The following is a 13,618-nucleotide window of genomic DNA, read 5'->3' on the forward strand; positions in this document are numbered from 1 at the left end:
GGGTTGTATATATATCAGTATCTGCCCTATAATATGTTGCGGCAAATTATTCCATATGTCTACTATTCTGTTACTGAAGAAATTCTTTCTTAATTCTAAATTGCAACGTTTCTTAAAAATTTTCTCAGAGTGACCTCTCTTGCTGTATGTCCATTTGGAAAAAGTTCTCAGTGACTCTATGACATATATGTTTTTAAACTATTTTAAAAACAGTTATAAATGTCCCCTCTAGTTCTCCGATGTTGTAAAGGGGATTTAGTCTTTTAAGCGTTCCTCTGTATGTTAGGTTTTTGAGGTCGCATACGTTTTGTTGCCTTCTCTGGACATGATTGAGTGTCTCTGACGGAGTGTGGAAAAGTGGCATATCTAAAGCGTATAAGGAGATTAATTAAATTTAATATTCTCACGCCATGAGAGTAAGATTCTATTCACTTCTATATCTGACTAGTACCATTGTGTTATGGCACACTTAGCTTGAATCTTATCCACTTATCATTTACGAGTGGTGGATCAAGCTGGGAGTTGCACATATGTGTAAGCAGAGGTCATTTGTTGTGAATCATATTGATGAATCAGGACGTCTCTTTATTGTAACTATGAATGTCTCTATATTATTTTTTACTTTACCGGGGTGTTGTGATGTTAATGGGCATTGCTAAACGGGCAAGTTGATTAGTTCTATGTGATAAATATACATTTGTGCTCGATTATTCTAACATGTCGAAACTACTGTATATATATTTTACAGCATAATGAGTAAAACGGTATAAAAGCTAGTTTATGATAATCCAAGAAAATAAGGTCAAATTAATATCAAAATTCAAATGTAATAATCAAAAATCATTTCTATGGAATATATATTCAGACACTTAAAGGGCCTTCTTCAGTCGAAAATTCTTTTGAAGAATCAAGCAACAATGCCAAGTACTCATCCTTATCCTTCTGTGGTTCTAGCTAGTGGTTGTCCTTTAAATAGTTACCATTTACAATTTATATGACTAAATCACTTTCTAGTGCTACTTGATATTAGAATGATAGACATGAGAAATTGTCCAAACTAGAATCCAGTACTGGATGATAGTATAATGTGACTTTTCCTATTTCACATTTTGAACGCGATGTACCTTTCTAAGTACAGCCAGTTTTGGACAAGATAAATGACTTTGCGGTGCAATACGTCATTGTGGAAACTGACGAAGGCATACAAGCGACCCAATCACACACCTAATCTAATGTCATAATAATTTGTATATTTCATTCCACATATTTAGTATAAAAAAGTTTGTGTCTTCTCATTGCTTATTTGTCAACAGCATACACTAAATGTTTAAATAAATGCTATGGAAAAAAAGCGTACTGATCTATTCCTATCAAGGAGTATCTCCTTGATTGGGTGACTTATAAATATCATGGTCATATGACGGTAATATTCAAGTTATTTATCATGATACCTCGCTTATTTATTGTTACTTTTATAATGCAATTCTTATGCACTGAAAAACTCTATTGATTGAATGTGTTTTCAATGCGTATGGAGATTTTTCTCTCAATTCACTTTCTTTTTGTGTCATTTAATGAGGAAATCATATACACTGTAACACAATCTATATGGAAGTTCACATCAGATCTAGCCTTCTTAGCTCTATAAGACACTATTTTTGATAGACCTAAATGATTTGATATCCGGTCTGAAGAACTAGGTAATTTATTCCTTATTTTCATTTGAAATGCGCGGGGACACCTGGTTCATACTTTGCTAAGATAGATTCAGCAATGCTTGTGTGACACAGTGATTGAAATCTATTGTGTCACAAATCTTGTGGAAGTTTAAAAGAAGACAGTCGGCCATATTGCTTATCTTTCTGACTACATTCCTGACTTCCCAAAGGGGGTGTTCTCTATTTCCACAACAAATTTTCTGCGGATGCATAACTTCCAAGATTCGCTATCAATTGTTCTACGGTTGAAGTTAAAATTACCATGTTTCTTAATCTGGCTTGTCAATAGAATAGCGCGCTAGAATCTGACGTGGTCTAATTCATCTGTGACTGTTCAAATGATCACTCCATATCTCATCATTACACTTTATCCATATTATGAGTGTCTGGATGCAGTTGTAATATGCAATATATAACCTTGATTTTCGGCTGTCCTTCTAGATCTGTACATACACTTACGTAGCACTTTTCAATCACACACATTTTTTGTAGGAGCCCAACACTTCCTGCATAGCCGTATGGCCTATGTTAGTTTTACATTACATCTATCAAATTATCTCTATAGAGCAACTTTAATTTCCATGAAACAACAGGTTCGTGAGATTTATAGATTAGCTCAATGTTATTTCCTTCTACAGTAGGGGCTTGTTATTAAGTTTGACACCATATTAATACCAATGGTCATGTAAGACATGTCAGGTTTTTTTGTTGAGGAAAGCTCCACTGGATAAGTTGGTCCAGTTCCTACCAATTGCTCCACATGGGATTCTAGCTTGCAAACCAGAGGTAGAGGGCTTGTAGTAGTATGTCGAGACATAAACCACTCGACCACTGCACCCAACCCCCCTCCTCCCCATTGATAATGAAAAGATTTCATATAAGGTTACCAAATCTTTTGGTTTGATTGATTAATCCAAACCTTAGTAAAACAAATATTGAAAAATTAGCAACTTGTTTCTTAGCATTTATTAGCATAAAAAAAATCCTGCATATACCGCCGTTGTACCTGTTTCAGTTTCGCAGTGAAGTTTTTATGTCCAAAGTTTTCTCTGTCACAGGCAAGACATGGATCGTAATGTGTTAGTAGTATTCTTTCTCACCCCATGATGATCAGATCATTCAATACAGCTTAGAGAATACCTGTAAAGTATGATAAAATATATAAGTTCAGCACATACCTTATGCATACATTTTTCTACAGGTTTATGGGTTTTTTTTCAGTTCCAAATGCATCTGTAATGCATTTTCTTATATTTGAAAAAAACCCAAGAAAAATACAGATATATTTATAGTACTAGTTAGTACAGTAGTGTAGTAATGTAATTTAAATCCATTTCAGCTATATTACTTGTTGTAAATTTGTATGTGTACTTTCAACCAATGACCTATATAAAAAAATCTAGTGAAAATGAAGTTTGATTACTAAAGATGCTTTATCGCCGACAGAGCCTTAATTATTATCATTTGGACAAAAAATTAAGATTAAATGTGTATTTATATTACATGGGGGAACTAACACAAAAATGGATATACAATTATTTATTTTGCTATTGTTGTCTGCACAATCAATACCTAATTCCATATGACTTTACCACCACACCTCCCAACTGGGAAAAGTTATACAACAAAAGGGGCTGCAATAGAGGCTCCAGCCTGGTTTCAAAAGTCATCCTGAGGAAATTATTGTTTGAGGAGCTTTTTTCCAAGCTGATAATTTAATAAACATATATTTTGACTTTGCAAATGATTTCTTAAACATATACTTTATTACTGTATAAAACGACATGATTGTTTTTATCAGATAATCGAAATATTTTTTTTATTTTGGTCTACATATTTTACTAACCTGTCAATAAAAATGCAGTTGGCTGACATGACCTCTCCCGTGGATTTCTTTTATGGAAAACCATAAATGGCATACTTCCAGTTCATCAGTTCATGAAGATCTGATATCGCCTTAGCCAGGAACATTATACAAATGTTGCCAGTATATGTTGAAGATCAAACTTTTAGCATGCCGGCTGTCAAAAATAATCGGCAGACCTCACAACTCCTATATGCTCCGAGTCTCATTTCAGTAAAGTAATCAGACGATTGTGTATAAAACGGTAGTCAAAAATATCATACAAGATAAATGTTGGTGATCGAGATGTAAAATCTAGATCTAATGTTATAATAGATGTGATTCACTGCCTCACACAGTTCAATAAGCTCAACTTTTTAAAAATTGTACCTACATACAATTATGTACGACCGATCGCTTCCGGTTATGTCAAGAATCAAATTAAATATGGTATAATTATATGATGATCAGTTGATGCCGATCATTATATGACATAGTCATTTTCTAAAACATTACATGGCTTCGGCTTCTTCATACAGATAATTTGCATTATCCGACAACTACATTTGTAAATAGATAACCTGTGTGAAACTATCAAAATTGAATACAAAACTTTCTCTTTATTACTAACTCTGCTTGTTTTCCTACAATAAACAAATTGGGTGCACGTGGTAGACCTTCGTTAAATATCTAAACAATAGACATGATTAAATAATTGCACCTACATCTCTGCTGTAATTACCGTGTACATATACCTATAGCCTTCACACCTTTATACATGCCCCGTACATGGCATGCGACAACTTTGGATTCAGGTACGTGTGTATTTCACGGTCAGTTGATCAGACCTCAATGCAATCTATCGTTGTCACTCAGGTAAGGCCGGTTTTTAGAAGTGTATTTTAGTTACATTTGACTATTCTGATCTCAAAATCGGTCCGGTATTCGGAATTGGGAGGGATCGGTTTTGGGAAGTTTTATTTACTATAATAAAGAGGAATCCATTCCGTACATGACATCCATGTTCGGTTTCTAGAGGTGATCGGTTTTGAGAAGGTTCGGTTTCGGGAAGTTACACTGTAAATGTCTTTTTAACTAGAAATTTCTTGCAACAATAACACATTTACAGTCAAGGCAGATTTCTCAGTAATTGTTTACATTTTACCATAGATTCTGCCGTTGTTCCTCCTGAAATACAGAAGATATTTGACCGTGTGAGACAAGGGGCAGATATTATGCCTACTGTACAAATGAAGGTGAGCGTGTTATATCATTCTATTAAAATGAACAGAGGGGGTTAAAATGAGGTTATTGGTTGTTATTGAACAGTTTATCATAAACTGACAGTCTTAATGGATACCTTCTTTGAAGAAAAAAGGTTCAATAATATATTTTTAAGGTGCATATTAAAGATACCATTTATTAATTATAGTGTCAGACCATATGCACATTTGTTTCTGTGGGTTATCTCATATAATTTTTTGTGGGTCAATTTAGTCAAAATATGAATTGAAATTTGAAAAATTGAAATAATATTGCAAATAAACAATCAGTTATAATGAAAATTAGAATACCAGAAGTGGCACCTGCAGTCATTTTGTTCAATACTAAAAATAGCTTGATTTCTGGTACATAGTATATACATTGGTTATAGCTTTTTCTTGCAGCCTGAAACGTTTATGTATTTATGAGAATCTGGTTCAGGTATGGGTAAAGCATACACAGTTACCTGCTTAATTGTATGATTGATGAATTACCCCTTTAACAGAAAGCAGTCACTAAGAACTTGGGACAGGACTGGCAGGATCTAGTTGATTTGGAGGAGAAGCCATTTGCATCTGCTTCCATTGGCCAAGTCCACCGTGGGCTGATGAAGGATGGCAGGAAGGTGGCCATGAAAGTTCAGGTAAATGTCTAAGGTTCAGATAGTATTTGTGCTGCAGAACTGTAGAACTGTCAAAGGTTCAGATAGTATTTGTACTGCAGAACTGTAGAACTGTCAAAGGTTCTGATAGTACTGCGGAAGGTGGCCATGAAAGTTCATGTAATTGTCTAAGGTTCAGATAATATTTGTGCTGCAGAACTGTCAAAGGTTCAGATAGTACTAGGGTAGGTGGCCATGAAGGTCATGGTTCAGATATACTGTATATAACATGTGCTGCAAAACTGTAGAACTATCAAAGGTTTAGATAGTATGTATGCTGCAGACGATTTTTGTGTACAGAATTATGGTCGAAGTTTATTTACAGATAAAAATTATATTAGCATGTAAATGGATAAATTCTGTAATCAAATTGAGCTTGATCGAAAATTCAAATATTTCATGAAATATAGTATACAACATATATATGAAAGCATGATTGTCAATGAGAGCCCTTTGATCGTGAATTTTTATATTTATGTTGAAAATAACAAAGACACAAAATATTGTACATACAGTCAAACCTCGATGTATCAAAGTTCAAGGGAGCGTCAGAAAAACTTCGAAACATCGAGACTTCGAATTATTCGTGGTTGAAATTAGACCGATGTTTTTTTTACCATGACCAACTGTGGTAGTTGTGTACAGGTCGTCTCCGTTCCGTAAACTTTATAATCATTGTATTTACCACAAGCAAAACAAAATAAAAACGAAGTATGCAATTAATCACATGTATTGCTATCATTAATGCACAGTATTGCTATTATTAGCAATACATATGTATATTATAAACACTTGCGTGTACAAGGCCTAACCCATGTGCATGTGTCCGTTTGGTGTCTATTTAAGCGATGGTTAATATTGCGGAATGAATATAAAAACGAAAACACGTTGTAAAAACGAAACTAAAAAATAGGAAGCGAAAGCGCTACAACACCTACAAAATACTTCGATTTAGAATGATCTATTTGCTCCAGTATTTGTGCCAAAGTTTTGCAATGTAACAGTGTTTAGTATGAGTTACTAATAATGTGGCTCGCTATTTATTTAACGTTCTGTAAATTCTACAAAACACTACCAACGGCGGCGGCGAACATCAAAAACGACCAACTGTATCTTTGCCGTACAAATGATTTAATAACGCAGTTTGTAAAAACAAAGCACCGGGTATCGGCCTGATCAGTGATATTAATTATCTTGATGATATTAAGCTAGCAACACAAGCTGTCATAATCCCTATCGTCCGACGAAGGGCTGTCGCGAGACAGCTAGGTGTGACAGCATGCCGCGGGGTATCGGCGAACACCTGATCTGTACAGGTAAATTTTTATTCGAATCATCGAGTGCCAGTTACCTATGATTCTATAACAAATGGTCCATGAAAAAAGTTTGATACATCGAGAACTTCGATTCATAAAACTTCAAGTCATACATGGGTTAGTTAGTAATGTTATATAGTGAAGAAATTCGGGACCAGACAAAAAGTTAAATACAGCGAGACATTCGAATCATTGAGGTTTGGCTGTACTTATGCAGAAAATATAGTGGTTTACAGAATTTTACATGTTAACTTGTATCTAGTTAAAGTTTTAGATATAATACAGCCTTCTGTGTCTTGACTATTTGGCAATGCTTCATTCTTTTTGGACAGTTCCCAGGAGTTGCCCAGTGCATAGACAGCGACATCCGATCCCTGATGGGTGTCCTCAACATGTTTAACATCATACCCAAAGGTAAGGGAGTAGGACTAGTTATAGGAAGGAAGTGGGTAAGGGCTCCAGAATGGGAAGGGCAAAGGTAAGGGGCTATAACTAATTACAGGATTGGGGGAGGGGGGGGGGGTAATGGCTTTAGGATTGGGAGTGGGTAAGGGTTCCAGAATGGGAAGGCAAAAGTAAGGGGCTATGACTAATTACAGGATTGGGGGAGGGGGGGGGTAATGGCTTCAGGATTGGGAATGGGTAAGGGTTCCAGAATGGGAAGGCAAAAGTAAGGGGCTATGACCAGTTACAGGATTGGAGGGGGGGGAGGGTAATGGCTCCAGGATTGGGAGTGGGTAAGGGCTCCAGAATGGGAAGGGCAAAAGTAAGGGGCTATGACTAGTTACAGGATTGGAGGGGAGAGAGTAATGGCTCCAGGATTGGGAGTGGGTAAGGGCTCCAGAATGGGAAGGGCAAAGGTAAGGGGCTATGACTAGTCACAGTATTTGTGGGGGGGGGGGGAGGAGAGGTAAGGCTAGGTGGGGGTAGGGTCAGATGGAAGGGAAAGGGGGGGGGCTATGGTACAGGGGGGGAGGGTAATGGCTCCAGGATGGGGAGCGGGTAAGGGTTCCAGAATGGGAAGGGCAAAGGTAAGGGGCTATGACTAGTAACAGGTATTTTGGGGGGGGGGGGGGGGGAGGAGGAGGGTAATGGCTCCAGGATGGGGAGGGTAGGGTTCCAGAATGGGAAGGGCAAAGTAAGGGGCTATGACCAGGATTGGGGGGGGGGGGGGGGAGGGTAATGGCTCCAGGATTGGGAGTGGGTAATTATATGGGTTCCAGAATGGGAAGGGCAAGGTAAGGAGCTATGACTAGTTACAGGATTGGAGGGGGGAGGGTAATGGCTCCAGGATTGGGAGTGGGTAAGGGTTCCAGAATGGGAAGGGCAAAGGTAAGGAGCTATGACTAGTTACAGGATTGGAGGGGGGAGGGTAATGGCTCCAGGATGGGGAGCAGGTAAGGGTTCCAGAATGGGAAGGGTGACAAAAATAAATGTAAGTGCAGGCTGTATAAAGAAGTTAAAGGATATGACCATAATTGTAGAAAAGTAGAAAATGAGATGGGGGAGGGACAATAAGTTAATGGATATGATGATGCTATGCTTCGATGGATATAAAATCTTTGTTGAATTTCTGTTGGTTTTGTTGACAGGTGTATATATAGACAGTGTGATTGCTGTGGCAAGGACAGAGTTGAAATGGGAGGTGGATTATTTGAGAGAGGCCAGGTGTGCTCGAAGATTCAGGTACGTTAATTTTCTCAAATAGTTCTGACCAATTCAAGTGTTTTTACATTTCAGATCAGTTTGAAATCTGTTGAAATTTTTATTTTAACTGTAAGTAGATAAGCACATATCTATTATTATTATAGACTTTCACATGACCAATCAATAGGATTCAGCTGAAGTGAACCTTATATTGTTTATCCCAAGTGTAGTTAATCTATGGATGCCATATGGAAAAAGCTTAACCTTTTTTTGCTACATCTAAAATGCTTTGAAATGTGTGGATAAAACTTAAGTTCAAAAGTTTTTTGTCGTGCAGAGTGTGATATTTGTCTTTGATTGAAAACAGAATCATTGCACAAACAGATTATGTATCATAAATAACCAATAAGGGGAGACAACTCTGCTTACATCAGGATGAACAAGGTATGATCTGTGTTTTACAGAGAACTAGTGAAGAACGAGCCCCAGTTCCTTGTCCCAGAAGTTATAGACAAGTTAAGTACAGGAGAAGTGATAACGTCAGAGTACATGGAAGGGATCCCACTGGACCAAGGAGAGGACCTCCCACAGGAAGTCAGAGACAAAGTAAGGCACCTTCTAGTTTATCTCTTCCTACAAGGAATGGAAACATTCTGTACCAATCATATGGTTTTATTTCAGAATATTGTATGGAGCCAATCTTGGTGGCAATAGGATTTAAGCAACTTGTGAAATTTTATAAATAAGGACTTTCTCAATTTTGGCCTTCTGATTGATGCTCTTCTATGATACTTCTACTTTTATTAAAGACTGAAACATTTAACAGTAACAGGGAAGTGATAACCTTCTCCATAAAACAGATTTTATATTCATATTGTGTACCTTCTCCACAAAACAGATTTTATATTCATATTGTGTACTATTGTACATAAAGGGTATCCTGCGCTGTGATTTCATTAGTATACTTCATTAAAATATTCTGTAGCATTCTTCCATCTTTGTGTATTACAGAGTTACCTCCCTTGCAGATAGGCATCCATTGTAACATCATTGTTTTGTGTGCGAAACTCACATCAATTTCTCTGAAAAGAATGACATTACGCTTGTAAACACATACCGTAACAATCAATACTAACCAACAAGCGCAGATAACTCTGTAATATGCAAATATAGAATAGATTCAAGTTGGTTTTAGTTTCATAAACATCACAGGGAGACAAACATATGAAACATCAAAGGGAGACAAACAAATGAAACATCACAGGGAGACAAACATATGAAATGTTCCAGAAAACTTACTGCATGCCTGGATCTGTCATACAGGGGAAACCATCCTTAAATGACTATTACTGTGGACACATAAACTAAACTTTTAGCAGAGTTTGTTTACTATCCGAACGGGAAGCAGCTATACATTGTATTTGTCTCTGTCCAACTACTCAGTGTATCATCACTACATTATTGGGTATATTGAGACTCATAAATGCTTTGTATAATTGGTAGCTGGTCTATTACGTAACATACTGATGTTTGAAAATATGTTTTGCTGATATTTTTTGCTGATAAATATTTTCATTAATCTGTAATTCAAACTGTTCCTAACTCCAAAAAGTAAATAAAGAAAACATGAAATGTTTTTAGGTAAAGTTTTAAAAGAATGTAAAAGATGTACCAACATGTGTATTGTACACTTCAGACTACTGGTTTTATGGCAGTTATTTCCCTTCTGTCTGTGTCAAATATAATCAGAATTCTGCTCATTTTATCAAAAGTTCTCAGAGAACACAGATAGGAGAGCATTGATATTAAAGTAAACATAAATATTTAAAGTGGACACAAATTTTCTATATTCACAAAATATATGAAAAAGATTTTAGATGCTATTTATTGGCAGTTACAGAAACTGGTGTTAAACTGACTTTGTCACTTGTTTTAAGCCTATGGGGGCAGTCATGTAGATTTAAACGAGCTGTAGGTTAGTGGTTTTCTGGGGGAACTATTTACTTTTTTCAGATTTAACACTCTGTAATGTAAGTTGTAAAATCAATGTAATGCATGTACAGACTGGAAGTTACTGATATCTGGGCCCAGTTTCATGAACATTCCTTAACATTAAGTAATTCATTGACTTAAAATTCTCCATAGGAAAGTATTACAGAAGTTAAGGGAAAATCTTAAGTTAAGGAGCACTTCCTTAAAATCTGTAATGTTTTCCTATGGAGAAGTTAAGGGATTCCTTAGATTTAAGGAATATTCATGAAACAGGGCCCTCACACACATGATATGACTTGCACTTTTTAAGTAAGCGGCTGCAGTGGCCAAGTGGTTAAGATGCGACATATAACCATAAGCCATCCACCTCAGGGTCGCAAGTTTGAATCACATGTGGGGCAGTTGCTAGGTACTGACTGCTGGTCGGTGATTTTTCTTTGGGTATTCCGGCTTTCCTCCATCAACAAACCTAGTGCGTCCTTACATGACCCTTGCTATTGATAGGACATTAAATAGATAAAACCAAAACCCCCACTTTGTAAGTAAAGTTGTGTTGTATACTTTTAGTTTCATTCTTCCTTTACAACATATATTGATACTTGTTGATTGTTGTGTTCTGTTTGTTAATGCATTGTATCTGTCTTTTGTTTTGTATAACTTAAAGTTGTGCTGAGTATGGAAATTTGTTTAATTATGCACCTGTTCCTTTTCATAGTAAGTGATTAAACCTATCTTAATACCTTACCAAGAAATGGATATGTGCGGGGGAGGGTGTATTGATATAGTGATGTGAGGTACCTTGTATCTATAACACCTTACCAAGAAATGGATATGTGCGGGGGAGGGTGAATTGATAGTGTTGTGAGTTATCTAGTATCTATAACACCTTACCAAGAAATGGATATGTGCGGGGGAGGGTGTATTGATATAGTGATGTGAGGTACCTTGTATCTATAACACCTTACCAAGAAATGGATATGTGCGGGGGAGGGTGTATTGATATTGTGTTGTGAGTTATCTAGTATCTATAACACCTTACCAAGAAATGGATATGTGCGGGGGAGGGTGTATTGATATAGTGTTGTGAGGTACCTAGTATCTATAACACCTTACCAAGAAATGGATATGTGCGGGGGAGGGTGTATTGATATAGTGATGTGAGGTACCTTGTATCTATAACACCTTACCAAGAAATGGATATGTGCGGGGGAGGGTGTATTGATATAGTGATGTGAGGTACCTTGTATCTATAACACCTTACCAAGAAATGGATATGTGCGGGGGAGGGTGTATTGATATTGTGTTGTGAGTTATTAGTATTATAACACTTACAAGAAATGATATGTGGGGGGAGGGTGTATTGATATAGTGTTGTGAGGTACTAGTATCTATAACACCTTACCAAGAAATGGATATGTGCGGGGGAGGGTGTATTGATATAGTGATGTGAGGTACCTTGTATCTATAACACCTTACCAAGAAATGGATATGTGCGGGGAGAGGGTGTATTGATATAGTGATGTGAGGTACCTTGTATCTATAACACCTTACCAAGAAATGGATATGTGCGGGGGAGGGTGTATTGATATAGTGATGTGAGGTACCTTGTATCTATAACACCTTACCAAGAAATGGATATGTGCGGGGGAGGGTGTATTGATATAGTGATGTGAGGTACCTAGTATCTATAACACCTTACCAAGAAATGGATATGTGTGGGGGAGGGTGTATTGATATAGTGTTGTGAGTTATCTAGTATCTATAACACCTTACCAAGAAATGGATATGTGTGGGGGAGGGTGTATTGATATAGTGTTGTGAGGTACCTAGTATCTATAACACCTTACCAAGAAATGGATATGTGTGGGGGAGGGTGTATTGATATAGTGTTGTGAGTTATCTAGTATCTATAACACCTTACCAAGAAATGGATATGTGGGGGGAGTGTGTATTGATATAGTGATGTGATGTATGAGTGATACCTTGTATCTATAACACCTTACCAAGAAATGGATATGTGCGGGGGGGGGTGTGATTGATATAGTGATGTGAGGTACCTTGTATCTATAACACCTTACCAAGAAATGGATATGTGTGGGGGAGGGTGTATTGATATAGTGATGTGAGGTACCTTGTATCTATAACACCTTACCAAGAAATGGATATGTGTGGGGGAGGGTGTATTGATATAGTGTTGTGAGGTACCTAGTATCTATAACACCTTACCAAGAAATGGATATGTGTGGGGGAGGGTGAATTGATAGTGTTGTGAGTTATCTAGTATCTATAACATCCTGTTTCATTGTATTTCTTCAAGATTTCACATGGAAGCCAAGGATTTAAAGATTTAAATCTTTCATACGTTTCTAGATATTTACTTATATTCACAAATTTCTATAGAATAAAATGAAGACCATGCTTCTGAGCTATCTCATTTATACCAGGAAGGATTTTTCATTTAATGTATCAATTGGAGTTAACAGATTTCAAATAAATATGTGATCAATTAAATGACAAAAACACATTAATTATGATGTGGAATTTCAGATAAATGTTTGGTCAATAATATAATGAAAAACATTTAAATAGTCAGATGGAATATGTGACCATTATTGAAAATTACATTCAGTATAACTCGTCGCCCTTCTCTAATGCAGAATCCTGTGTATTCCAACATAATTGTATGGCGTTTTCCTTTTTAATTAATGGAACTTAAAGCTTATCTGATCTAGAAACCTAGCTATACTGTATATTGGTTCCAGTGACATTCGATTTATACAAGTTGCACTGTAAATTCAATCTTTTTTTTACATAAATGTCTTCATATATTTTCATCAAAGCGATGTTTTGATCAGAGAAATATGATTTAAACATGAAACAACTAATGTGTATATGATAGAGGTGTACTGAGAGATGATCGGTTTGTCTTCCTGTTTCCCGATATCACAGGAAGAAACAGAGTCATTAACGGACGGGAAACTATGCCCTAATTTATGTTAATGATAAACCACATGATTTATTCATGTATTACTACATGTTACATGGCACAGGCACCTCATCTAAAATATATCTATACAGCACCATTAGGGATTCAGTATTGATAAAATCTTGTAACAACTAATTTGCATAACGATACTCCAGCGAGTACAGGCATTGATTTTTTTCCGAACTTAAGTGT

At 36.5% G+C, this 13,618-nt stretch overlaps 1 protein-coding gene across 3 annotated transcripts in view; it reads left to right on the plus strand.

Moving 5' to 3' along the window:
* Positions 1–13,618, plus strand: part of LOC138318471 (atypical kinase COQ8B, mitochondrial-like) — an 85,737-nt gene that overhangs the window by 27,618 nt on the left and 44,501 nt on the right. For all 3 annotated transcript variants that reach the window (XM_069260841.1, XM_069260843.1, XM_069260842.1), the window contains exons 7-11: positions 4,732–4,817; positions 5,330–5,467; positions 7,134–7,215; positions 8,394–8,487; positions 8,913–9,054. In XM_069260841.1, coding sequence (XP_069116942.1) covers positions 4,732–4,817; positions 5,330–5,467; positions 7,134–7,215; positions 8,394–8,487; positions 8,913–9,054 — 542 coding nt within the window. The remainder of the gene's footprint in view (positions 1–4,731; positions 4,818–5,329; positions 5,468–7,133; positions 7,216–8,393; positions 8,488–8,912; positions 9,055–13,618) is intronic.

This window comes from Argopecten irradians, chromosome 3, assembly GCF_041381155.1.
Source record: "Argopecten irradians isolate NY chromosome 3, Ai_NY, whole genome shotgun sequence".
NCBI classification, from domain to species: Eukaryota; Metazoa; Mollusca; class Bivalvia; order Pectinida; family Pectinidae; genus Argopecten; species Argopecten irradians.